Raw genomic sequence first — 27,919 nt, 5'->3', positions numbered from 1 at the left:
CAAAGCCCATGTTTTGTACCCTACAAATCATTTTAAATGATATGCTTAAGCGCAGGTATCCGCCTCTCAGCCCAGTGTTGATATGGTTCTTTTCCTTACGCCCTAGTCCGGCTGGAGTCTGCGTCGTTTAGTCCTGGCTGTTGGGAGCAAGTTACTGGTTTCAATTAGCTGTTTGTCATATCCCCGCCCCTCCCTCGGCCTCGGCGCTTGGCGTCTTTCCAGTCTGGAGTAATAAAATTGAAGCCGACTTCAATTCCGGGCGGTAGGGTTGCATTCCTGTTTTGTGTTCGGGTGGAATAGCACGGCGTATCTCCGTCTTCGGGGCTACTGACTGTGGGAGGTGCGGAGTCGTGAGGTTCTGCGCGCACCTGGAAAAGTTTGCCAGACCTCAAGACGAAGGAGCGCCGTCTGGCAGTGCAAGAATACCGTCTTCACATTTCAGCCGCTGTGCTGAAATGAAAGTCCCTTTCTTTCACCCTCCGAAGGCCGGGGCAGTTCAGTTCAAGGTAAGTGAGCTGAAGAACCGTTAAACGTGTCCAATTTCTTTAAAAAAATCTCCACAAATGACGTTGCGCAAAGCTGAGCGAGACAAAAGCTTGTTGGTGAATAAACGTAAGCTTGCTGTTAAACTTTTGTATTGAGCGTTTAGAATAAGCATTTTTTTTAAAGAAACGAGCACAGAAGAAATTGTAATTGTTTATTTACACGATATCTTGAATAGTCAGACTGGGTGCGAGCTGGTTACTATGAGGTTAATTATAAACCTACATGGTCTGCCCAGCAAGCAAGGTTAGAATATTGCTTTTGCTGGGTTGTGTGCTTTTATTGTCAAAAGCCCTGGCGACACCTTATACAATGTAAAAGTCCCGATAGCAGTGCATAAAAACTGATTGGTTTGAGAGGAACAGAACACGATGTGTAACAAAATACAGAGTCCATCGGAAAATATAACGTTTTGCTTTTGATAAGAGTTTTCTTTTCATTACCGTACATTCCTAATACAGTATGTATCCTAATACATGTCTAAGGGCATTTAATGCCATTATTTTCTTAAGAGACAGGTTTATCCAGTTTTTAATTTTACAATCTGAAAAATTCGCCTTAAGTAAGTAAACATGAGTTTCATGCAGCTCGTTAATGAAATTGCAAACAATACTGGTACACCCTGTATGAACAAAACTATATATATATATAAATGACCTACTGTATGTTTACATGGGAAGCACACTGCGTACCTATCCGGACTCTTGCAGGAGTGATGCAGTTTGCTCATTCAATATTGGGCACTGTCGCCATTGTGAATGATAGCCACTGTTTAACACGCAGTACAGTATGCCTTATGGCACAGCTGGCTCACTAAATATCAGGGGAGTCACTTCTACCTCAGACCCCCATGGACTGATTTCCCCCTGTTTCTTCCGATTATGACAGTTGCATTAAACGGGACGTTAAGAAGGTATCGACAATATGTTTAATATGTTTTATTGTTTTTGCTGTTGTTTTTTTTAATCTGGGCTGCACTGGAGCAAATTCCAATCTTCTTTGTTGACATGGCAATAAAAAGTATTGGACTGAAATTGAATTGTGTTTAATGAGCCGGCTGTGTTGCACTCAATCCATGCTCCTTGAATAGGTGCTTTGTGTTTCCCAGAGAGTCTCAGCGGTCTGGGTCGGACTTGGCGTGGTCTGCCATGCCCGTGTGGTAGCTAGTAGTTCATTGAAGCCAGCATCTCACCCAGCTGTTTCTCGGAGGAATTCAAGGAGTCACATTGTTCCCCCCTCCCACCCCCCTCTGCGCAAAGGAGCGCTTCGTGTTCTCCATTTTCAGTGTACTTCAGCGTAGTTTCCTCTTGTTCTCTCTGGTTCTTGTTTTAAGGAAAGCGATTGATAGGACCTTCAGATCTTTTAGTTTCAAACAAGCAAACAGGGGGAAAAAATAGCCTCTTTCTGCTTGTGTCCTTTCTACTGTTTGACAGGAGTGCACAGCGCACATTCAGAGCTTCCTTAAACGTGGACAAGAAGCTGAATTGTCTCCCCTCTCATGCAGACAGCGCTTTGGACAGCCTGCCTGTGTTTCCAGGGTCAGAGAGGGGATACTCTTCCCATTGGTGTTCCCTGATCTCATTTCCCCACCAGGTCCGAAGCCCAGCTGTGTCAACACGATTACGGGCTGCATTCCTTCCGTCACACGGGCTTGGCTGCTGCCAGTGAGTCCCAGTGGGCTGCCAAAACAAGAAATTGCTTTTCAGATTCTTGAGCTAGCACGCCAAGTTTGTTTAAGGCCGTAATAAAAATCTGCCTGTGCAACTTGGACATAAATATAAACTGAGAATCCCAGAGGACTAGATACCAGAAAGCAGAGACCTGGCATAAGTAAATGGGCTTTGATTTAAATTGTATTACAAGACTATAGATTTATATCAGTAGGAGGTGTGAGAACATCTTACTACGGAAAGTTTATCTGCTTGTCCTATTCCAGTTCACAATATCTGGAAGACTTAACAAGTCGTAGTAAGGGTTTTGGAAATATAGTCAAGACTACACTACACAGTGGAGGGGGTGTTGAATCATTGCAGAGATCACATCGTGGGAGTATTACGAGTTTTTAATATAGAGTAACATCTGTGTGTGATCGTGACCAGCCAGCGCAGTCAGGGAACTGGGCTGTGTGACGGAGCTCTTCCCGAGCAGCTGGTGAATCTTGCAGGGTGTCGAGGGCTGCTCTTTAGTCGTTATTGTCCAGCTTAATCATAGCAACAGGACATCGGAGCCCGGATGAAAAAGCGCGTCTTGTGCTGGATCTGGAAGCCTTGGTGTGAGGGAGGCAGTGATGCGCTCCCACTAAGAAAGGGAATGTAGCCCCCCCCTTGCTCGGTGGTATTTCAGTTCAATTCTGTCTTTGACGGCAAGAGTTAAAGTTGAATTTCCAGCCGGAGGAGAGCCCTGTACACTGCCTTCTCTGCTTAAAAGCACTGTTTGCCTTGACAGTCTCAGAGATGCTGATTTTTGGGACCTCAGACCTGTCCTGTGCTGAGTAAGAAGTGGATTACGATCACCATATTAATCTAGAGATTGTGGTCTGTAGGCCCCTATTCTCACCCTGTTTAATCTGAGAGAAAAGCTTGTTACAGTTGGGGAAGCTGCAAGCAGATCCACTGAATTGTTTTTCCCTAGACTGTAGCATCATTCTGATTTTCACACCTGCATCTTAAATAACAGGATTGTATCCAGATAACCAGATGGAAACGTCATCAGATCTAACCGGCTGGCGGCCTCATTGCCGTCCAGCTGCTAAAGACAAAGCACGAATGTGGATGAAAACTGATTTAGAACACCAGCAGACTTGGCTGTCTAAGAACACTCCACACTGCATGGAGTTACTGCATAAGAACAGAAGGCTTGATGGGATAGCTTGTTCCACACTCCTACAACCCTTTGTGTAAAGAACTGCCTCATCTTCATGGTTTTCAGCCCATACAGTTTCCTCTTGTTTCACTGTTAGGTTTGAAATGAGCTGGTACAGTAATGGCTCTTCCACGTGTCTTTGAGTATGAAACTCAGAATCTTTTAAAACACCCTTGCCTTAAGCCTGTGCAGTACTATGCATTTTCTCCGTTCAGATTTCCACTGATTCAGGATTTGATGAATGTTTTTTTTTTTCCCCTGCAGGTAGTTTTTTCTTGGCATGGTCCCAAGGAGAAAAAAAAAGGTGCAGAGCATGACGCAGCTGAAGGGGAGGTCTGAGTAAGGGGAGAAACAGCAGGAAAAAAGGTGAGTGATCTGCGTTGTGCGTAAGAGTGCGAACTGTTCCCCCTGGCTGTCACGAGGAAGCTTCTACAACAGTCGCCTGTTTCGTAACTTCGGAGACAATCGGGCTTCGTTGTGTTGGGGTGGGGGCAGTAGATACTGTGACTCCGGGAAAGAGCAGAAATATTTCTTGTGCAATGGGATTGGGGGGGTGAATTTTTTCCGCTGCTGGTGGAAAATTAACCAAAGAAAACAAGGAAACGTTCTAAAATACCCAGCGCTTGTGCCAAGACCGTGTTCGGCTAAGACTTGGAACTAAAGAGGCCTGACATGAGTTACTCAGGTCGGTGCCTCAGGTTGTTGTGTGTCAGTGTTTTGCCTTGCAGCACGGCGAGGTTGTTGGGTTCCGGCTTTTGTTTTCTGGCACAATAAATGATGCAGAATTTCAGATATGTTACATAAAATATGGAAATGTCCACAGATCCCAGGTTTTACTGTAGTCCTTTTTATAATAAGCTTGAATATGCCGTCATGTGGTCTGATTTAGATTTAGCCATCTTATTGGAGAATTCTTATTCAAATTGTCGGAGAACAGTGGTTTTGCATGCAAAAAGGCAGAGGTCTTCTGCAAGGCAAAGTTAATCTTGCAGAAGCATGACATACAGGAGGGCTTTAAGTGGATTTAATGCAGTTCCTGTTTTGGCAGACCTCTAGGAATCTTGGTCAGTCTTGACCCCTGACCTATGACCCCTGCCTCCCTGTGCATGCCAGCCTAACTTTAAGGTCAGCCCTGGCATTTTCCTTGCCCACCGTCCCATCTTCTGCTCTTCGGCGGTTCGATAAGAGTGGTTCTCAGCTCAGCCCTCAGAATCCAGAATGCCGCAGGCCTCTTAAATTTACACAGTACTCCAGGCCACATAAAAGTAAAATTCAACTGGGTCAGGTTTAGCATGTCTCACTATCTGTTTTAATATGATTCCAAGGTTGATTCTCAGTGGCGTGGAGCTGCTTCAAACCTGGAGTTAAACCCTAGGGAAAGCAGCATGGATCCCCCTGTTTTAGAATATCCATAAAGGATGAGTATCAGGCTGTTTTGACTAAATACTTAATGCAGCAAAGAGCAATACTGCAGACCCTCCAACAGAAGACTATATGCCCAGGTTGTATATTGTGGGATGAGGGGTAGTGTGAGAAATGTAAAATGTGGGGGGGTTTGGGGGGGTCTGGAAATGTCACTGGAAGGTTGCGGGTTCAAATCCCGGTGGGATAGCTGTGCTGTGTAATGGGTAAGAATGTAAGCTTCTGCGAAATAAATAGTAAGAAAGTGACCAGCTTTCTTAAAACAAATATGCTCATCACTTGTAACTCAGGGAGTTTAAAGCTTTTGATTTGCGAATGAGGTGCCATGGTTCCTTTCAAGCTCTTTATTTTTTTTAAAGAGTGGCAATATAGTAAGTAAGTGCCTATATAGTAAGAGGAGAATTTATCCTGGAGAAGCGGGTTCAGGGATGCTGGGTAAAAAGAAAACCTCTCCTAAAGAGAACCAGGGTTTCACCTTGCAGGTGAAAAACTTGGGACGAAAATTGGAAGGAAATAGTTTGGATCAGTCCAGCAAGTTAATTTTAGCTGAAATAATTGAGTGCCGAAATCCAGGATTCTAGGCTCGTCTGAAATCCATCTGTTTGTCCAGTACAGGGTTGTGGGGGAGCTGGAGCCTATCCCAGCAAGCAACAGGTACAGGGGAGGGTACCCCCTGGCTGGGACGCCAGTCCATCACAGGGCAACACACACACACACACACACACACACACACACACACACACACACACCAGGGCTGGTTTTCCCTGAAGCCAGTTGGCCTACCAGCATGTCTTTGGCCTGTTGGAAAGAAACTGGACCCAGAAAACCCACAAGCACATGGGGAGAACATGCAAACTCCACATAGACAGCACACCTGGTCCAGAATTGAACCCGGGACCCCAGCACTGCGAGGCAGCAAAGCTATCCACTGCACCCGCTTGTCAGAAATATAACTTTAAATTCTAGTGTTCTGCCCAGGGGACGTACGCTGTGGTTTTCAGCCGCATTTGGATCTCAATCTGAAGCGTGGGAGAGAAGAGGACAAAGCTTCAGCTTAGAAGGATTTCCCTCCCCTATGTTCCAGTTAGAAAATCTCTTTCCTTGTGGTTCTGTGTCGCAGGGCTTTCGATGTGAGAATAGCGATCTCTCCACATCTTGTTTCCTGTTCCTCACCTCCACTATCACATTCTCAAGTTCTGACTTTTTCCAGGACATACGTTCACTTTTTACGAGCATTTAACCCAGGGAGTTCGTCATCCATGATTGTGACCTCTCGCGGTTATCTCTGATGTCTTTTCCTTGCCAGCCATTAAGTGAAGGTGATCAGGCACTTTTTCACTCTGGGCCTCAATCACCCGTGAAGAGAGACATTCCACACATGTTTGTCATAGCAGCTCACAACTCGTGCTGAGGAGTCTTTGTTTTTTGGCTGGGGATCAGAACAGCAAGCAGAGTTGTTTATACGCACTCCTTGCCCAGCGCCATTCGAATTATTTTCTTGGGTTTTCTAAATAGCAAGTTTCATGGTGCGAATAGTACTTGACATACCCGTCTGATGTGCTAAAATTGAATTTAAACACATGACTGGCTCAAGACGTTTGAGCAGGGAGCTGTATCAGCATGCATAGGCTGCAAAGGAACGTGGAAAGATTTATTCCATACTGAAAGGAAAAGGAAAAAAAAAATGTGCAGGCTTTTGAGAATTCCAAACCTTGGGGTAAAAAAAAAAATTCCAATCAACTTGTTAGTTCATTTTTCCTGTTACATGGACTGACACTTTGCCAAAGCTGACTCAGTATTTCAGTGAAGGGCATGTGAGCTTTTCCCATTTTGCTCTCGCTTATAAAGTAGAAGCTTTCAGCGGGTCATCGCGAGGTCACTTTTCTGTTCATAACCAGGGGTTCAGAACAGGGGCTCCTGCTGGTGAAGATCAAAAAACAACAGAGGGCTTGAAGAAGGAGCGCAGAGGGACATTGCTTATGCAACTCTTGGCACCCATTTTTTTTATGCCCGTTCTGTATCTTCATCCACAGATCTAAGAGAACAATGTGAAGGCAGACCCCGATGTCGAGCTCCCTGAGAGTGACTGCGTTGGTGAACCTTCTCCTGTGCGTCTGGTTGACCTTGGTCACCGTGCCAGCCACTGCCGGTCAGTTCCCCTGCCCCGCGTCGGATGGCGTGTTTGCGAACTGCAAGGGCGCCAATCTGGAATGGGTACCAGCTGGCCTCCCCCTCTCTGTAGAGGTCCTGGACTTGTCTTACAACAGGCTGCGGGCCATAAGGAGGGCCGATTTCGCCCACCTCTCCCGCCTGCGGGATCTCAGGCTGCAGTACAACAACATCTCCCACATCGAGGACGGATCCTTCCTCTTTAACGCCCTGCTGGAGCACCTCAACATCTTCAACAACTCCTTGAGGGCCATCCCCCACAAGGCCTTGCAGCCCCTCGTCAAGTTGAGGTCCCTGGACATGTCCAACAACCTGTACGCCCAGGCCACTCTTGACGATGTCTTCTCCGCCTTCACCAGCCTTGAGAGTCTGTCTCTGGGAGGTCCTCTGGTCCAGAACTTGAGCCGGGGAGACTTCCGAGCCTTGCAGAAGACCCGCTTGGTCAAGTTCGCCATCAAGGCGGGGACCAGCTTAGTTCATTACGAGCCTGGGACCCTGGTGGGCATCCAGACCCGCGAAATGTGGCTTGACATCGCTCTGGATGACAGGCCAGAGATTTTGCCCAACATTCTGCGGGACTTTGCCGGGAGTAGTTTTGCATGCCTCCGCTTCCGAAACCTCTTTGAGTTTAAGTATTACACGGGAACGGAGGACATTTTCCTGGGGCTGAGGGCTATAAAGACAAATAAGCTGGTGTTCTACCGGGGCAAGTTCAATGAGAACCTCTTAAGGATGGCTCTCCTTAACATTCAGGGCTCACCGATTAAAGGCCTGGAGCTGGTGGCTGTTGACTTTGCGCGTTCACCCAGTTTCGTGGATAATGGCACTGGATCCAGCGTGACAGACCTTTCCCTGGATGAACTGGTTCTCTCGTAAGTCCTTTGCCAGGGTTGCGTAAGAGTCGCCAAGAGTGGCGGGAGTGTGGAACGAGCTGCCCAGCCATGCTGTGGAAGCTGATATCCCGGCTTCCTTTAAATAGCAGCTGGATGAGATACTCGGTTCAATTAACTACTCACAGGTTTGCTGGCCCAGATGACCACCTAGTTTGTAACTGTTAACACTTACATTGTTGAATTTCTCTGTCACACACTTTAACAGATGACCACCTGTTTCCCTATTCTTAATGATGCCTTGCTAAATAATTTAGAGGAACAGAAAAATAACACAAAAAGGAAAAAGGTAGCTTCACAAATATAAACAGTCCCTTTCTTGAGGTCCTGTAAGCACCAGCTGAGTTTCCAGTATGCAGATTGCAAAAAGATGTTCTCTTGATAAGCAAGGTGGATACAGTAGGTTCCTGTCTGCTTTCAGTCTTCTTGATTTTCACCAGTTTTGACACTCTAACAGGTTACATCCCCTCACCTGAGTGCATCAGTCATGAATCATAAATTAATCAAAATGACGCCAGCATCTTTTTATCAATAACCTTCAAGATTTTTCTGACAACCCAAAACTAGACTAGATAAGCTAGAAAAGTATCTTTTGAAGCTGACTGTATATCTGATTTGGCTAAATCTAAAATTATTTTGGGAGAGTTATCTTTCCATGCTGCTTCTGAACAGGGTAAAAGTGTAACGTTGTCGTGTCTGAAACTGGTTTCAATGTACACGAAAGGACCGATTGTGATCTTTTACTTTCCATCTCTTACTGATTTTTGTGAGCAGCCTCATTTAAATTAGGAATTAATGTTGCACTATGCAATGGTTTATTCAACCTCTCTCTTTCACAAGTTGGAACTTGTCTGGTCTTGAGAAAAGATTCTTCACCCTATAACTGAAGGTGTAACCATCAGCACTCCGTTTCAAATGAGGACATTCTGGTCAAGAGCCCCTTTCGACACACAAATTGTACACATTCACATAATATAGCGTGTATATATATTATACGCGATATTATATAGTGCCTTTAAAGGTGGCTTCTCAAAGCGCTTTACAGAATGACAACAATAAATAAAAGAAAACACCAGATAAATCACAATTACAATATACAGAGGAGACCGTGGATTGTGGGTCTAAGAAAAGCTGAGGGGTGAAGAATGGAACCAGTTCAGTAAAGGCTCTTCTAATGAAGAAGGTTTTGAGTCTGGATTTGAAGGAGTTTAGAGAAGGCGACTCTCTGATATCCTTGGGCAGAGAGTTCCAGAGCTTGGGGGCATAACAGGAGAAGGCCCTGTCACCCATAAAGTGTAGAAGGGCTTGGGGGACAGTAAGGAGAGCAGAATTAGAAGAGCGAAGGTTGCAAGGTGGAGAGTAGGGCGATAATAGCTCAGACAGGTACTGAGGTGCCAAGCCATGCAGAGCCTTATAGGTGAGCATGAGGATTTTAAAGTCCACACAGAATTTGACAGGAAGCCAGTGCAAGGTCTCCAGGATAGGAGTAATGTGATCACTTGCACTGGACCTGGTCAGGATTCTGGCTGCTGAATTGTGGACATACTGCAGTTTGTTCAAAGTAGATTTAGATAACTCGGAAATGGTTCAGTTCTCGATGCTAATGTGGCTAACGAGCTGGGGTTTTTCTTCCTTCGCAGCGACATCAGCAACCCAGACATCCTGCGCTTTGACTGGCGCTTCACCTGGTTCAGCAAAGTCCGCAACCTGACCATCAGGAATGTCAACTTCAACTTCGTGCCGTGCGATGCCTGGGACGAGTTGAGGAACGTGGAGGTCATGACCATCGCCAACAACCGGCTGCGGGACAACTTCCTGTACAACCAGAGGTGCACCTACAAGGACTCCATGCCCAGCCTCAGGACTTTCGATGCCAGCGCCAACGAGCTCACCAGCCTGAGTACGCTGACAGCGCTCATGGGCGAGTGGCGCCAACTCAGGGTGCTGGACCTCAGCTACAACAAGCTTGGCTCCCTGGAGGAGTCCTGCACTTGGAGGCAGAACATCACCAAGATGATCCTGCACCACAACACCTTTGACCGCAGTGTCTTGGACTGTTTGCCCACCACGCTGGAGTACCTGGACCTGTCCTACTCCAGCCTTGACCAGCTGGACATGACCTACTTCCAGAAGGCCACCAGCCTCCGGGTTCTCCTCCTCAGCGACAACAAGATCAAGTTCATCCCCTCCGGCTGGAGCAGCCCCAGCCTCTGGTCCCTGGTGGTGGACGGGAACTCCTTCGGCCTCATCAACACCGGCTCCTTCCACAACATGCCCAGCCTGGCTTTGCTGAGAGCGGGCAACAACCCTTACCACTGCACCTGTGACCTCCACCACTTCTTCCAGGAGACCCTCGCCAGAGGGACGGTCAACATCACCGACTGGCCGGACGACTACATCTGCTACCACCCCGAGCCCTTGCGGATGACCTCTGTAGACAGGTTTTCGCCCGGGCGGCTGGCCTGCGACGTCAGGCTGGTGGTCGCGATCTCGGTGGTCATCACTGCCATCGTGGTGCTGGTCATCGTGCTGCTCTGCTACGCCTTCGATGTGCCCTGGTACGCCAAAGCCACCTACCAGATCCTGAGGGCCAGGTATCGGGCTAGACAGGAAGGAGACCTCCTGGGGCGGGACTTCGCCTACCACGCCTTCGTCTCCTACAGCCACTCGGACGCAGAGTGGGTGCGGGATCAGCTCCTTCTCCGCCTGGAGAGCTGCGAGCCCCCTTACCGCGTCTGCATCCACGAGAGGGATTTCATGCCGGGGAGGTGGATCATTGACAACATCATCGAGAACATCGAGAACAGTCGCAAGGTAGGGGGCAACCTTCTCGTCCCGCTCCGGATACGTCACGCTCGGTTCTCCTGCTCCGTTTTCGGGGCTCCCCACAGATGCATTAACCCGAAGCCCTGGTTTGGGGGGGAAGCAGGTCCTGGGTTGGCAGAAACCCATTTTCCCAGGAGAGTTCTCTAACCAGGGTGATAGGAAGTGGTGGGGGGGAGTATTTAAGTGGTGCGCAGTCCTAAACGCCTCGGGCTTCTACTGTGAGCGTCAGAGAGACAGCCGCTCCAGCTGGAGCTTTCCACACAAGAAACAATCGCAGTAATTGTAATAGTTTGAGGCTGAAGTTGTGTACTGAATAAAATCGGTGACCAAGCTTAAAATGGACATCACTTCGACCACCTGTCTAGTCATTCCCTGCATGTATTATAAAAGCAACATTTTTATTTTTTGTTATTTCTTCCTTATCAGTTAGTTTCATTTCCAGATTTGCAATCATTAATCCAGCTCCAGACAAGACTGGAAAATGATTAACTTACTATTGTTTGGGTTTTTTTTTCCTGAAAAGCATGTAGTCTCACCAGTCCTAGAAACCAGCTAACAGCTCAAGTCCACAAAGAGCATTATGTTGTATGAAGAAAAACATTGAAACTTGGAAAAGGAACAAGGCTTAGAGATTTTCTTAAACTATCACCTGACTCGGATGACATGATATTACACAAAAGTTTGGGAGTGGAACAGTCTTCCACTTACTCTGTTTGTTAGCAGTTCCGTCCATAATACTCCCCCCTTGTCCTGCTTGTCTCCAAGGTCATCTTCGTGCTGTCCCACCACTTTGTCAACAGCGAGTGGTGCAACTACGAGCTTTACTTCGCCCAGCAGAGAGCCATCGGAAAGACCTTCCAGGACGTCATCCTGGTGGTCAAAGAGGCCATTGACCCCGACTCCTTGCCCAGCAAGTACTGCAGGCTGAAGAAGATGCTGAGCACCAAGACCTACCTGGAGTGGCCGGAGGAGACCCAGAGGCGCGCCTTCTTTTGGGCCCAGCTGTGCAGCGTCTTGGGCAAGCCCACGCTCCGGGGTGAGAGGCAGGGGAGCCGGAAGGACAGGTCCCCATCCTCGGATTGGGAGCTGATGACAGAGCTCCCCCTAGAGGAGGAAGTGGGGCCTAGCGGCCAAGCGGAAGCTGCAAGTGTCTCTCAGAGTGTGGCTGGGGACCTTGACAGTGGGCCCTCGGTTGTCCAAGTTCCTGTGTGACAGCAGAGGTTTTGACTTCCAGCACTGCGTTTGTGCTTTCCAGCAGCTCTTTCTGGGACCTAATTTTGTTGTTTTTTTTTCATTGAGGTATCGATCTGTTTAAGTATAGCACTGAAGCATACAATACAATAGTATAAGTTACAGACTTTGCAGGAGAACCATCTCAACAGCTGGTTACATTAATACAAGGAAGATGACTTCTCAGACTTTGCATGTAACATTTTATGAACTTCGTTTATGATTTTTTTTGATGAAATCCTATTCTCATTACTACCTTGCAGTCTGATCGCTTCATATCTCAGAAGCAAGTCTAGGCCTGGTTCGTTCCTGGGTGAGAGACCATTAAGGAAAAGACGTGGCTGCTGCACTCCTGTTGGTTGACCAGTAGGTGGTGCTTTTCCTTCTGGATCAGAATATCCAAACAAGTATCCTGGAAAGATGACTGGACTGGGGACATTGTGCTGTTGGAGGTGCTGTCCTCCAGATTGTATGTTGATTATTGAATGTCCCGTGGTGCTGTTAGTAAGGATTGCAATCCCTCTTTGAGCCTGCTCAGTCTGGCCTCCCTTAATGTCCTCCTTCATTCAGCTGATGAAGAAATTTCCTTAGTTCCTTAGTTCTCTGCCAGTTCTGCTGAAACCAATGACTAAAGAGTGAGGGGACCTATTTTACTTAAATGTTCGAAGTATTCAAAATCGGACCTCCTCAGAATCAACACTGACACGTGAGCCAGAGGAGGCAAGTGGAAGCTACAGGTCACTTTAAACTCGGAACGGGAGATGACTCTTTACACCAAGGGTTGTGGGAGTCTGGAGCAAGTTAAACTTTTGAAGCTGCTAGCCAGGTTTCCTTGAAGACAGTTCTGCTACGGATGAATGAGTGACAAGCGACGCAGCGAGCGTGCTGGTCTGAATGGGCGCTTGGCGCTTTTGAGCAGGGGGCCGCGGGGCGCTGAGGTCTTGCTTTGTGCTGATGCTGGGGGTCTTGCAGGAAGGGACCACACTGAGGGTTACCATTCAGGAATGTCGGGTGTTGAATGAGCAAAGGTTGAAGGCCCTTCCCATGTGGGTACGTAAGATGTCTGGGGATCCAGCGTGCCTCTTCCTCAAGCAAAGAGAAGAATATGGTCGGTATCGGTGCTCTGCTCCTCGGGACCCAGGATGCGAGCCGGGAGTGACCTGCGGGCTGCACTGTGTGCCATCAAAACGAACAGGTGTCTCTGTGACGTGCCCTTGCTGCCAGAGGCCAATGTGCTTGAGCTGGAGGGGCGTAGTTCCTGTCTTCTCCTGTAGGCCCCTGTCCTTACTCATCCCGCCGGCTGTAGCTCAGAGCAGCACAAGCGATATAAAAAGTACAGCCGGCCTCATGACATCCGGTGCTGATTTCAGGAAGCATTTCTCTTTCCTTTCAACAGTTGTTTTTAATTGAGCCAGATTTGGTGAGGATAAACTTCTCCAAATTTCTCTCCCTCTGTTTAAGCTTCTTCTCAATCCGGTTCGACTGTCAGGGGTTCTTATAAAGGCTTTTTACCTACATTGGTCCCAACCCCCCCACTCCCCATCTTCCAAAAGTATGTCAAGTGAGATATTCTGGGGTTTTTTTTCCCTGCTTTGAAATGTTTACCGATTGATTACGGGGAAAGCTGTAGGAAAGGGAGTGGAGGAATTTTGCTTGAGAGCAAAAACAAATCCTTTTGATTGGCAAGTCGTCGACAGCGGGACAGGTTTGTGTCTCTGACTGGCCTTACAGCTGAACTTTAAATAGTACAAGAAAATCAAAGTAAATGACGAGCAGGCCTTGATGTCCATCACTGAAAATACAGTTCTCAGTGAAGAAGACCTAAAGCTGTACAGTCTAGCCCAGTGGTGCCCGGTGACCCGCCAGCTCCTGCTGGGTTTGGTTGCAGCCGAGCTCTCAGTTCCACAGACCAACCCTTCGTTGACTTAATAAGAATAAGATGAATTTGAGCTGTGTGTTCCCAGCTCTTACACAATGTTGTACTTTGTAACCCCAAGCTTGTGAGGAGTTACAAAATGCAAATATTCCAATTAAGCAGCTGCTCAATTAAGGCCTCAATTATCTGAAGAAGGTGGGCTGGAATGAAAACCAGTAGGTGTGGGGTCACCGGAACCAGGATTAGGAACCATTGGGGTAGAGCAAGCGTCTCCACCTCATTCCATTTAGCCTTTCTTGCCTGTTTCTAAAGGTCAGGAACACTTGGACGTCTTTCAGCGCAGTACCTAGCTGTCTGTCAGATCCCTTTTTTACAAGTTTATTTCTTTAATTCCAAGATTCCAGGCAATGGGTGGGGTCCGCTGTATTGTTCCAAGGCTGCATGCTTGAGTTGTAAGAGTAACAAGGCTGGTCCTGTCAAGCAGGCAGTTGGCAATGAAGGGCACATTATTAAGCTCATTATAAAATTTGTGCAAATTATATGCGTGCTTGCGGTTGGGTTTGGTTCCTCTTAGACATTGTTTTTTCTGTTACGTGAACACATTCGCCAAAGCTGACTCAGTATTCCGTTAAAGGCAGCTCCTAGTAGCCGTGTTCCCGAACTGGGGAAGGAAGTGAAAACAGATTGGAGGGCTGAAGTCAATAAATGTGCCTGGTTTCAGGGGCTCAGCCAGAAAAGCCGCCCGCTTGGAGGTTTGTGGCCCAGCCATCGCGGGTTCGAGGCTGGTTCACACGATTGCATGCTACCATTGGCATTAGGCAGTGAGCGCGCTCTCTGAGCTCTCGCCAACACGGCGACTTCCCAGCTGCCTCCAGGATTGCGGTGATGTCACTGAGGGACGCACCTCTCCTCCAATCAGGGCGCACTCCCCTGTCAGGCAACACAGAGCTGCCAGCATGTCTCCAGGCCGAGGAGAGTCCGATTGGAGGAGCCGGTCTGCACATCCTCAACATCCCAGGCTCCCTGTCCCGTGCCGGAGTCTCACAGGAACTGGCAAGTCCAAACTGGGTGGACGTAAAATTAAAGCTGTTCAAATGAACTCCTACTGTGAATGTTGTGTCCTAGAAGTGTTATACTTGTGCACTGACCATGATTTTCTTGTGTTTCGGGTAAAATATGTCTTTTTTTTTATCCATGCAGTCGTTTACTGGGGTTAGGTATTGTAATTAATTAATAATAAAACGGGGATGGTAGCCGGTGGATTTTGCTACACCTGGTGATCTGCAGCTGTAGAAGCAGCACCAGGTTTTTGTTGACAGCTGTTACCCCTTTCTTTTGGGGGTGCACGACACCTTTGTGGAGCGCCAGGGCTGGTTGGGTCGCTGGAAACTCTGGGTTGTTTGGTGCCGGTTCTGTTGGGGCGGATCGGTCTCCTAACTGAACGGAGTGGCAGTGAAGGAACTGGCCCCACTGTAGGGCGCCAGCTGCCAGCCAGTTAACCCGATCGCTCAGTCAGGGCAGGGCAGCCCCCCTGGGGGACGAGCTGCTCCATCGGATGCTCAATGTGCACAGCTGGAGTCACCTGCCTGCTCCCCCACCTCCCAGAAAAAGCCCCCCCGGCAATTTCAATTGGGAGACGACAAATAAAAATCCACAGGGTGCCTTCAGGTTGCATTGGCACTAAGAGGTGGGCAGAGTTCTGTCACTGTGCCCATGCATGCCTGGGTATCGCCCCCTTCTGTTGAAACAATGTCATCTATGGGCAAATTTATGCTGTATGTGTAAATTAAACGTCTTGCGTTAACTCTGATCTTTTTCTGTTTTTTTTTCTCTTCTTTCGCAAGAAAAGAGGCAAGATAAAGATACCCCATGTGAACAGAAAATGAAAGAGGGGAGGGATGGGCAGTTAGTGAAGGAGTGGGACTCTGAGGGTGCTCACAGGTTTTCGAGGCGCACTTTATAGGGACAGTGAACCCCACTTGTCTCGCCCCTTCCCCAGCTTTGTAAAATGGAGTGTTTTGCTGCCTTTGTGAAGTGTGTGACCACTAAGATGCCCAAGTGCATTCAAGTTAAAAAAGTTCAGACAGTCCTTACACTCAACTCGAGCTTGTTTAATGAATAGGCACACTCACCGCACAATCCTGATTTGCGAGATTTTTTTGTTTTTGTTTTCTAAAAATAATTTGGAATAGATAAGATTGCAACACTGGGTTTAGATATCCTAGAGTCAAATGCCTGAACAAAAGGACTGGAGTCTGGGCTATGAAAGACAGATGAAGCAGTCGTCTCTCTGGATCAGGGCCAAGTGAATCTCAGTAATTTGATCATTGCTATCACTTGATCAGTCTGTCCAGGGCATCGAGCGCTAATGATCGATCACGTGGCTTTAGGCTTTGGGTTTCAAGAGCTGAGGAAATGGGTTGGACTCTGCGTAGTCATTGGATCCAGTCAAGGTTTTATGTTAAGCAAATTACACTAAGTGAAGGCAACAAAACCCTGATGTTAGATATTGTTAACTTTACTTACATCTCGTACTGTATACACATGACGGAAACGATTAATCGGCGATTAATCAAAGCCACAGTCTTGAAGGATGGGCAGTGGCACATGAGAATTATTTGTCTCGCCAGTAGAAGTCCTACACTCTCGGGCTATAAAGACCTCTTCAGCAGTTTTGCAACAAGGAAAGAGGCTTGGTTGGAATTTAAGAGGGTAACCCTTTAAGAGGGTACTTAAACACAGCGCTACGTCTTATTTTACGACTTCCTGGCAATCTGATATTGTCGTCCACTTCCGTAGTATATTGCCCAATCTTCTCGAATTGCACTTTTCTGTTCCTGGTAAGGAAAAGGAAGGATATAATGCAAAGAGAGTGAGGCACGTCAATCAGGCTGTTAAAGAGTTTCAAACCTTTACACGGTCCTGTGACCATAAATATGGAGCAAAAAACTGACACTTCAAATGCTCCCACAACATGGTAACTTTTGTTTTTAAATAAGTTTTTATATAAACGCCAGAAATACAAAAAAAGGAGACAGCATAATGAAATATATACAGAAATGGGCACTTGAAAAACTAAGAATGATACTTTTTACATATTTCCATCGTAGGTCTTGCCTTTTGATTCTTTAAATTTCGAATAGAATGTAAATAGAAAAGGAATTCAACTTTAAAAGCATGAATAGAGGGAACGGTGTTAGACCATTTACATTTGTGAATAATGTGGCCAAAATAATTCACAACATGGTAGCCGGGCTTGTCAAGCTCACGGGGGGTGACGTCATGGGCTACCAGCGGCCCGTTCCTGACCAGCAGCTGCCGCGGGGACGAATTTAAAACTGAGGTGAGTTTCATTTTGTTAAACATCGCGTCATTCTGGGTCTTGATTTCTTCCCCGTTTCGTTTGGGACAGCGTACAGATCGGCAAAAAGAAAGGGAAAGTAGGTAGAGATAGGGGAGTTTACTATTTCCTAGAGATAAGGGAGTATGCGTCAGTCTCACAGGACACGTCCAGTACAGCACAGCCCAACAGATAACAGCACGCAGTGTAGAGGGAACATTTTTCTGGTAGGAAAACAGGAAATAATATATAATGACAGTATGTACGGACAATAAACCGAGCAATAAATACAAACACAACGAGAATCAGTACGAAAAACCCGCAAATAATACTTGTGCATTTGCACGAGTGTTTATTACTCTTGATATAAAATGATTTGGTGACATTATATATATTATATTTATGAAATAGCCCATAGGAGTACAGCACCATCATCGATCTCCTTTAAATCTTAGCATCGTAAAAACTGGATGGCGTATCTCAGAGACTATTATGTTGACTTCTTTACTCACGTTTATGCACTGTAATACATAATCTAAAATACTAGTTACATAATTACTACAATGACGAGAAGCAAATCTTAAATAGAGCTATAAACATCTATTTATTTGAACTTTATTGCCCACTGAAAACCGAATTCCCTCCTTGCACGGCCAATTTAAACCGCAGCGTGTGGGCTCCTCTTAAGGCTGAGCTCTGCTGATCAGCAGCTCCGGTGCCGTATGAAACATCCCCACTAGGTGGCGCCTTCACCTCACTTCTCTCTTGGCGCCCTGCTTTTTTTTCTGTAGTCCGAGGTCACGCGAATGTAGTTCAGGGTTTTGCAGTGTTAAATGCAGCTTTTGGATAAAAATTGGAAATGGACTAAGACAACTGAAAAACTCTCCGACTAAGCGCCCCCTTCTTCTAAATTGCTTTGATGTCGTGAAGAACTTGGTTGGGTCGGACCAAAGATTTTTTCAGACTGTGCATGGTAGTGAGCCCTTGTCATAAGTCACCCTAAATCACCCATTTAAAGATTAGAAACATCTAAACCATTGATCACTTAAGCAAGCGTCCCACTGAAGAGAGCACTGCTAAGGATTTGTGTTCCTTGCTCTTTGTCGGGATCAATCTCTATCACTAACGTAAGTTTTAGTAATGTGAGATGTGTTGTGTTGTTGGCTTGCAAACGTCCGCAAGATGTTTTTTCACACGACTGAATGTGAGAGCAGGTAAAATTCGACAGCAGGACAGCAGGATTTCCGGGGATCTGGAGTTCTGAGAAATCTCGGCAACAACTCTGCTCGAACAGGGGTGAGTTGTTGAAACGTGTTGCCGTGGGTAATATTTCTCCAAGAACTATTTTAGCATACGTACGTATCTGTCAATGAAGAACTCTAGGATCAATAATAGGTTTTAACAAACAAGGAAAGATCAGCCCAGGAGATTTGATAATTATGCGCTAAACTGGAGAGTTGCAGTTTGACGCAATAGTAACCAGAAACCGATATTCGTTTGCAAGAACATCTGGAGTAGCCATGTGTTCGGGTGAGTGAGTGCTCTTTCGTCACGTTTACAGGCATCTCGACTCGAGAATTGTAGTTTAATAATTATTATTATAGTTTGCAGATGAGTTCATCATAACTCGGGCACGCGGCGCATGAGCGCATGAGACGGGAGGAAATTCACCATTCGCCAGCCTGAAGAGGCCCTCGGAGACGGGCTGGGGCATCACAAAAAGAGCCGAACCTGTCAGCGTGTAAGCCCGGTGTCGTATCCTAATCAGACTCACCTGCACGCCTGTACCCCCGCCCCCTCCGAAGTGGACACGTGAAAAGTCCCCCCTTCCTCTCTCTCTCGAGGGACGCACGATTTCTCTCACCGTCCGCATACTAAACGATTTATGGGATTGATGAAAACGCACAGGCCTGTTGTGGGCTTTCTCCCCCGTCTCGCGTATCGATAACGTAAGCTTTTATTGTTAATCGTACGGGGGGGGATTTTTAGATTACGCGAAGTCCTAGCAGACGCATTAAATACAGCGAGAGGCCGAAACAAACAACGAGATGCTTCTTGATAGCGGTGATTGACGACGGCAGAAACGCGCGCCGTCTCTATAGATATCATTAGTTATCCCGGAAAGTTTTGAGGAGGGCAGGTGGATTTCGGACGGGGGGTGGGGATACCATTTTCCAGGTTTATGCTGCATGGGTAGGTCGCCAGTAATCCCGCTATGAGGGTTTGTTCACATCGCATGTACAGGGGGGATCACGCCGGCGTGCGTCTTCTGCTGTTTTCACAGTGCATCATTAGCCGAGGCCCCGGTATCGTCACTGTCTGCTGTAACGGGAGTCGACACACGGCCTCACCCGCTGGACTGACGGGGACCAGATTGGCGGAATCGATAAGGGGTTAAAAATACCCAGCCAAGACAATTGATTTTCTGGTTCTCCCGTTCCGGGCGTAACGGGAGACGAGGGTTTTCGGTTTCCCGGACAAAAGCGAGGTCGCGGCTCTCTGTCCCCCCCCCCCCGAGGTCACTCCACCAGAGCTTCTCCCGGGCCCTGGTCGCCTTGGTAACGCGCCGCGGACCAGGTGACTGATTTTTTTCCGCGCCCCCCCCCCCCCCCCCAGGTGGGCACGTGGGCTGTCCCGCTACAGCAGTACAGACTGCAGGGAAAGAGGAGAGGTTACAGAAGCCGGACTGAATTATAACATCGATGAAATATAATAATAGGAGAGCTTTGCAGTCTTTCGCCACGGCGTGGACATCTATCCAGTAACCCTTTTTTTTCTTCTTAGAATCACGCCGCAGTGTCGGTTTACACGTATTAATTGAGTTACACAGTAGTTTTGTCTCGCTGGGTAGCCATCCTACATTAGAACACGGCATATGAAGTGCTTGTGTTACCGAGTGTGTTTGTGTTGTTGAGAGGAGTGGAACGGAGACGACTTTACGACTTTGTGAATAGAAGCCCAGTTCCTGCCCAGAATAAAAACCCTTTCGCTGGTCTGTGTGAATCCCCCCGACTTCATTAACACGCTTATGATTATACACATTACTTGACCGACGACTTACAAATGTTTTCAGTCTTTTACACAACGGTGTAAACAGACCTACTGGAAAGGGTCTGTCAGGGAATTACTCAGTATTTGTTATAGGAGACGCCTGGCTTATATCATATTTATATATATATATTCATATATATCATGCTATTAGGATGTTTATCCCGAGACTAAAACTCCTGATTCGCCGCTTTCCTCTTTTTTATGGAAATGAGTTCGATTGGATTTACTGATTATCTGCTGTTCTGACGTGTTTTTTTCTAACTGGAATACTTAAATATTTTTTTACCGTCTGAATTGAAACCGGAAGAACCGGTTCCCTCGGCAGGCACTGTGAAATCGTTTTACTGTGTCATCAAGTAACAGCTGCTGTACTGAATTGCCCATCCACGCACTTTCTAACCAATTCACGGCCGCGGGGGAGCCTATCCCAGCAAGCACCGGGCACAAGGCAGGGTGCAGCCTGGACGGGACGCCAGTCCATCACAGGACACACGCAGGCATACCCTCACACCAGGGCCAGTATTCCCAGAAGCCAATTAACCTCCCAGCATGTCTTTGGACTGTTGGAAGAAACCAGAGCACCTGGAGGAAACCCACGTGAACAGGGGGACAACATGTGGGGCCAGCAGCCATATCACCCTGCAACTCCCAGCTGGCAGCCCCACTGAAGCTCAGCAGGTGTGAGCCTGGTCAGTACCTGGAGGGGAGACCTCCTGGGAAAACTAAGGCTGCTGCTGGAAGAGGTGTTAGTGGGGCCAGCAGGGGGCGCTCACCCTGCAGTCTGTGTGGGTCCTGATGCCCCAGTATAGCGATGGGGACACTATACTGTAAACAGGCGCCGTCCTTCGGATGAGACGTAAAACCGAGGTCCTGACTCTCTGTGGTCATTAAAAATCCCAGGGCGTTTCTCAAAAAGAGTAGGGGTTGTAACCCCGGCGTCCTGGCCAAATTTCCCATCGGCCCTAATAATCATGGCCTCCTAATAATTCCCCTCTATGAATTGGCTTCATTACTCTCTCCTCTCCTCCCCACTGATAGCTGATGTGTGGTGAGCGTTCAGGCGCACTATGGCTGCCGTCGCATCATCCTGGATGCTGCACATTGGTGGGGGTGGAGGGGATCCCCATTACCTGTAAAGCACTTTGAGTGGAGTGTCCAGAAAAGCGCTATATAAGTGTAAGCAATTATTATAAATTATTATTAACATACAAACTCCACACAGACAGCACCTCCGGAATTGAACCCAGAGCCCCGTGCAGGAGTACTAACCACTGCAGCGCCGTGCCTCCTGCTACCCTGAGTTTAATCTTTATGACTGCCAACATTCAAGTGCAAGTTTTTTTTATTTGATTTTAATGGGGGGGACCTCCGGGACATTGAACATAAAACGATTTACAAGCAGACGTGGCAGAAACGGGAAGATGTAGTTAATATTCCAGGGATTCAAAAAGGAAGGATCCGTGTTTGTGTGAGAGATTTGTTTTTTTTTTAATGTTAATTCTTCGATCTGTATTTGCGTTCTGTGTTTGTCAAGAGTCGGGCCGGCTTCGCGTCGCTGTTGTTTAAAGAGGCATCTCAGCTTCGTGTATAAAGAAAGCCCTGTCTGCTCATCTCCCACTCTTTCCCCACTGCTCGCCCGACACCCACAACCATGCCCGTTTTCCAGCTTGTCTCGTCCTCTGGGCTGCGAGACGACCTTTCTGGGGGTGTGAACCACGCCAGATTTTTATTGAGGGCAGATCACGTCAAATACAAATTAGCTTCAATTTAAGCCATAAACCAGGCTTCTACTGTATAAACCTCGGGAGATATCACTAAATATTTGAGGGGACATCAAACCAGACTCCTTTTCCAGAGGCAAAAAAAAACTTTAACTCAGGCAAGTACAACAACTACTTTGTAAAGTATGTTAGGGTCAACCTAACGTGTAAAGTAATTCGTCGTGCATTCTTAATTTTACAGCGAAATGACAATCAATATATAATGGAAAAAGGAAAGGTTTATTCCAGGCTGAAAAGAGAAGGAAAGAAACACAACGTTTCGGCTGTGGAACCTCCTTGTTCCTTTGCAGCCTAAAGATGCTAACGCCAGCTACCTACTTGAACTACAAAACAACATAGGAACAAGTAATAGGTTTATTCCATGCTGAAAAAAAGAAGAAAGAGAACACAACGTTTCGGCCGTGGAGCCTTCTCCAGGTGTGAGAAGAAGGCTTCACCTGAAGAAGGCTCCACGGCCGAAACGTTGTGTTCTCTTTCTTCTTTTTTTCAGCACGGAATAAACCTATTACATGTTCCTTTGCAGCCTACGCATGCTGACGCAGCTGCCACACCTGAACTACAAAAAACATATAATGCTATCTCCCTTCTCTTTCATTCCATAGCTATGGACTAGCTGAGGTTTGAAGAACTGACCAACGTCAGCGAGTGCTGGTCAGGGGTGCGAGAGCGGGTTTTGAGACCCAGCCGGGTGTAGCCGCGGTTCAGCACCGCCGACTGCAAGACGAATTGTTTGCCTCGTGCAAATAATTGCTCGGCCGCTTGTCACGCGGAAGAGCTCCGCCGGGAGTCACGCGGCGATGGGCTCACGGTCTGCTCTTCTTCTCGGGCCCGAGCACAACACCGAGGCGCAGACGAGCAGGGGGAGAAAAATGAAATGGAGCCAGTCCAATAGGGAGACAGGTTGACTTTAGCTCGAGAACCGGGACCCTGGGATTAGCGCCTTCCAAATACAGCGTCGAGAGTGTTGGACCACCGCGACTGGTCGGAGAGGAGTCAACTGAAAACGCCTGAACTCTTCTTGAATGTTTTTTTTTCTGAATATATTTTTAAGTGCTGCTCTGAAGCGCTTCGTCAGTAGAAAAGTCGCGCTTTGCATGATGGGATGCGCACAGCGCGCTCTCATTGAATGTCTGTCAAAGTCCATCTTATACCGCGGGCGCCGACTATCAGCAATGATGACCGGCTTTGCCTTCTGAACACACACACACTGATCGCTGAACTCTTCCGCATAAATAAAGTAAAATAAATAATTAAGTAAAATAACCAGAGGCAGGGAAGGGAGGGAGAAGGAACACAGTTGAATTCAGTTCTCGTGAGAAGGCGTCCTGCGCTCAGCAGAGCTGATGGAAGCGGAGTACAGTTCACCTCCGCTGGCTCACTCAAAGAAAGTAGCCTCTGACACATGGCTCGACTCCTTACTGTCAATCAAAAACTCATTCGTGCCTCCAGAACCTGTTTTTATTTTATATGCAAATACCACACTTTTCCGTTTTAATCTTTGTTGTTTTCCTGCTGAGGGGACTCGGGATTCAGGTCTCGCCGGCGCTCTGCTTGTGCAACACGAATGCTCACCTCGTGTCACCTGAGACGGAGGGCAGCAGCTGCTGAGCCTGTTTGCATAGCTTTGCGTGTCCCGGGGGCGTCAGTGCGCCAGGCCTGCCACAGCGACGGTCGCGCGGACAGCCCCGGCACAACGGGCGTCGTGGATTCCCGTGAAATTGTCAGAACTATAGATTCATGGACACCTGTATGGGGCAACGTACCTGTGGGCAACTGCATGCATGAGAAACTTCTTTTAAAAAGTGGAACTATTAACAGATCATTAGGAACAAAACTCCTCCTCAATCATTCTTCTGTTTTCTAACCGCTTTATGCCGGTTCAGGGTTGTGGGGGGGCTGGAGTCTATCCTGGCAAGCAACAGGCAGGGTACCCCCTGGCCAGGACACCAGTGCATCGCAGGGCACACACACAGACAGCAGGGCCAATGTTACCAGAAGCCAATTAACCCACCAGCACAGTCTTTGGGCTGTGGGAGGAAACCGACGCCAACCCAAGGAGACCATGCAGACTCCACACAGACAGCAGCCCCAGCGCTGCCTGGCTGGGAGGCTGAGCCCAGCGCCACCGTGCTGCTGGAAGCCCTCAACGCGTCAGTGGCAATTTCCTTAGCTGAACAAGACACCGGCCTGGTCAGTCAGTTTCCAGGAGCGGACGGAAGGAAGGGCCTGGAATGGAGGAGGCGATCTTCGGGCTGCTGTCGCACTGTGTAGTACGATGGCGCACCAGGTGGGTGTCCTTTCCGGTTTATAGCTAAAGCGATTTGAATAACCCGGACATCGTTCCGCCGTCGAGACAGCGGGCCACGAGCCGGGGATGTGCCATTCCCCGCGCTCATCGACCCAAGAGAAACGCGGAAGTGGTCCAAGACAGATCACTGCGTGGGACGGCCTCGACTGCTATAGCAACGAAGACTGCAGCACGTGGGACACGTCCAAGTAGGAGCTCCTAGCAGCGCGCGAAACACTGATTAACCGATTAGATTGCTGTACCACGCCATACTGGTTTGAGAAACTGCGGCTTTTAATGCCTCGTGTTTTGCTATAGCCCCGAGTGACGTTTTCGGAACACCTGCAATTTCCCCCGAGGCTGGCCGAGGACTCATCTAAGCTGTAGAGAGCGCACCTCCCCAAGGAGGCGTGCGAGCGTGTGAGGGGAATAAGCGAATTGTGTTTACATCGCCCGCAGAATCCCCTCAGACCGACGGCTCCGACTCCAGCTGCGCTATTTATAGCCGGTGTCATCATTTCCCTGGAAGTCGTCCCCCCTCCCGGGGCGCGAGGAGGAAGGCGTCGCCGTAGCAACCGCCGGTGCTTAGCGTGTTGGAGTGTCGCCCCGGGAGTCCGCAGGATGCGCTCGGCGGTGTTCTGGCCCGCTGGCGGGCTTCGCCAAGGGATTAAAAACCGAGCAGGGAGGGGGGTCGCTCATTGGTAAGCCAAGCGCCGACGTGACGCGTCGATCCTCCTTATAACTCATTCCCACATGTATCATAAAAAAACGAGAGGAAGTAAATATTCTACCTCCCCTCTGAAATCAACGAGTTTTTTTTTCTGGCGTCCAGGCAGATGATGCAATACGGCATTTTAAATGACACGGCGTCACCTGAAGATATAATCACGATCCTAAACGACACTTTCGGCACGGGGGCAGTCGGCTGCGGGGTCCTGGAGAGCCAGCGCTCTGACCACAGCTCCTACACGGACCTTACACGTCAGCCTTAAATCACCAGTTTGCGCAAAGGCCTGTTACATGTGGCCCCATTTATTAAGGAACGGACAACCGTGGTCACTGAAATCTGGCTGTCCCTTCTCAAATGATCCTTAAACCAGACACATCACCCGCTCCACTCCGGCCATGAAATTAGTTTGTTTTATTTTTAAAAAACCTGACGATTTAAAGATCATCTTAATTATCTCCGGGTCCTATGACCCAGTGGCGTGATGCTGAAAGACTGAAACAGATCGTAATAAGGATCATCGAAAACTGTTTAAGAATTCAGTCCGGTTGCGTCCAAAAAACTTGAACGGTGACTTCGGTGGCGGTCCATTAAATAACTCGATAAAAAAACAGCGCCCTGTTTTGGAGAAGCCCCGGCTGACGGGGCTGAACTCAGACGATCAGACGAATAATTTCGTTGTTTTTGTTCCACGCACGGCCGCCGGTGAGGGAGGCGCTTCGCTCTGATTTCTCCGCGCTGATGGGCTCAGGTGCGCTGTTGCTATATAACGGGCTCACCAGACACCTGCGCCCAAAGGTTTCCTGACGTTTGCGAGTTCAGGGCTGCTGCGCTTGTGTAGGTAAGTACGTGTCGCACGACAGCGTAGTTCTCTCTCGTATTTATCAGGGAATGCGGGTTTGATTAAGCTGGTAGGACGTTATATCGGCGTTGCACACATGTTCATTTCTAGTTCCAATCGTTGAATAAGTGACCCATTGCATTAGTACGTCTTTTAACGAAATACTGCGTTGATCTGATTGATGGGTCTCATCTTTGCCTTTTAATTAACATCTTCGTATTGCTGCTCTTTTATTAATATCCTGCGACTTAAATGCAGGAAGAAATTAAAGATTGATGGCTTTATCAGCGCTGTAGTGGTCTGAAATTCTTGTACGGCCTCCAATGTTTTCTCCTGCGACACTAGATCCTTTTGCAACGCTAACAAAAGCGCGTTCCTTGCATTATTGATGCCGGCCCAGCGCTCTGCTGGACGAGAGAAGCGATGGACTGAAAGCCCGTCGGACAGGTGGTTTACCGAGCCGGTTTCGAGCCGAGTCGGACAGCTGCGGCGCTCGCTGTCGCTCGAGGGCGACGGATCCCCGCAAGGCGTCTTGTCACGCGCCATACAGCCGGACAACGCCTCGAGGGCTCGCGCCCCTGCGGAGGACGAGCAGCTACGCAGTTTCGCAAGTTGTTAAAACGGGGCCCTTCCGTCCCAGGGCTTGGTTTGCGCGGTTTAATTAGCGCCGGTCTTACTCTGGGGCTAAAAGGAAGTCCAACAGCTGCCGGTCTCGCAATAACGATAAACGTCTGTCGCCCGCAGGTATCGATAATCGTCACCAGTCCAGGATGGTTTCCCAGCTGGAGAGCGCGATGGAGAACCTCATCCGGGTCTTCCACAAGTACTCGGGCAAGGAGGGAGACAAGTACAAGCTCAGCAAGGCCGAGCTGAAGAGCCTGCTGCAGGGGGAGCTCAGCGACTTCCTGGCGGTGAGCGCGGGGAACGCGGCTTGTGCCTTTTTTTGTTTTGTTTAATGCGATAAACCTCCTCGGTTTCGTAGCACTCCCGCGCAGCGTGGACATAGCGAAGAGCCGCGTGTTGCTCGGGGTGTGAAAAGCCAGCGCGCGCGCACAGACGCACCCTGCGGGTGTCGCGCATTTCCTCGCGAAAGGTCTTGCTGAGCAGACTGGCGCGAGGACTACTGCCTTAATGCGCGGCGTGAGCTCCCCCTGCTGGTGGAGTGGGGGTAAGGTAGGTGTTGCGCCTGCAGGAAGGAGACCCGGTTTCCGCTGCGCTGCCTTATTGACCAGCCGGGCTGTGGTCTCCTTCGTCTGAGATCTTCATACGGCCTTTAATTAAGAGCTTGGTACCCCCCCCAGTAGCATAAACTCCTCCAGCGGCTCCAGGTCGCCTGACTCCTCTTCCTCCCCGCCTCAGGCCAGTAAGGACCCCATGGTGGTGGACAAGATCATGAAGGACCTGGACGAGAACCGGGATGGCGAGGTGGACTTCCAGGAGTTCGTGGTCCTGGTGGCCGCGCTGACCGTGGCCTGTAACGAGTTCTTCGAGGAGGGCCTGAGGAAGAAATGAGCCTCTCGGGCCCCCTGGCCTCCAGTCTGTGCCTTTCCTCTAATAAATGACATAACCTTCCAGCTCCAGGCGTCCTTCTCTCTGTGGGACAGGGGGGCTGGGTGTGCTCTATAGGTGGGGGGCGTGACTTGGTTTAAACTGGCCAGGATCTGTTGAGCTGTCTGGCTTTCTCCTAGCAGTTCAGTTGGTGGGTCTCCCAGGCTGTGGGGGCTCCTCTGTTAGACGGCCTCATGGGTTTGAACAGGGGCCCCTGCCTTGTGGCAGCTTGTATCCAGCAGCCAGAGCCAATGCGCAGCCCTGCTGCTGCTCTCCAGGCTGGGGGGTGCTTCTACTGAAGCAGCAAGCGATTTCACCTGAGACCAGGCTGGTGCCTCCACCTGCTGGTCAGAATGTGGTAGTGCAGGAAAACTAAGAAAAGGGATGGAGATCCGGTCCAATGTTTCACTATTGATGGGGGGGATCCCTGAACTGGTTCTCAAGACCCTTCAGTTAAAGATCTTTTAATAGGGGCTCATTTAGACTCTGAAGGCACTATAGCCCTACTACTCCTGGAGTGTCTGGG

General features: G+C 48.5%; 1 protein-coding gene across 1 annotated transcript; it reads left to right on the top strand.

The window, feature by feature from the left end:
• Positions 1 to 156: 156 nt before the first annotated feature.
• Positions 157 to 27,419, top strand: tlr18 (toll-like receptor 18). The gene is made up of 8 exons (XM_015336729.2): positions 157 to 506; positions 3,670 to 3,771; positions 6,861 to 7,868; positions 9,527 to 10,700; positions 11,478 to 11,912; positions 24,306 to 24,486; positions 26,590 to 26,756; positions 27,205 to 27,419. Exons 3-8 carry the CDS (start codon positions 6,892 to 6,894, stop codon positions 27,355 to 27,357), a joined length of 3,087 nt encoding a protein of 1,028 aa, XP_015192215.2. The 5' UTR covers positions 157 to 506; positions 3,670 to 3,771; positions 6,861 to 6,891; the 3' UTR covers positions 27,358 to 27,419.
• Positions 27,420 to 27,919: the final 500 nt, after the last annotated feature.

Source organism: Lepisosteus oculatus, chromosome 27 (assembly GCF_040954835.1).
Source record: "Lepisosteus oculatus isolate fLepOcu1 chromosome 27, fLepOcu1.hap2, whole genome shotgun sequence".
In the NCBI taxonomy this organism is placed as follows: Eukaryota; Metazoa; Chordata; class Actinopteri; order Semionotiformes; family Lepisosteidae; genus Lepisosteus; species Lepisosteus oculatus.
This window is presented reverse-complemented; position numbering and strand designations above follow the sequence as displayed.

Coding starts and splice junctions, on each gene's coding strand:
- tlr18 (XM_015336729.2), top strand. CDS start 6,892: ATGTCGAGCTCCCTGAGAGTGACTGCGTTGGTGAACCTTCTCCTGTGC. Junction 10,701..11,477: donor ACATCGAGAACAGTCGCAAG/GTAGGGGGCAAC, acceptor CTTGTCTCCAAG/GTCATCTTCGTGCTGTCCCA. Junction 24,487..26,589: donor AGCACGTGGGACACGTCCAA/GTAGGAGCTCCT, acceptor TGTCGCCCGCAG/GTATCGATAATCGTCACCAG.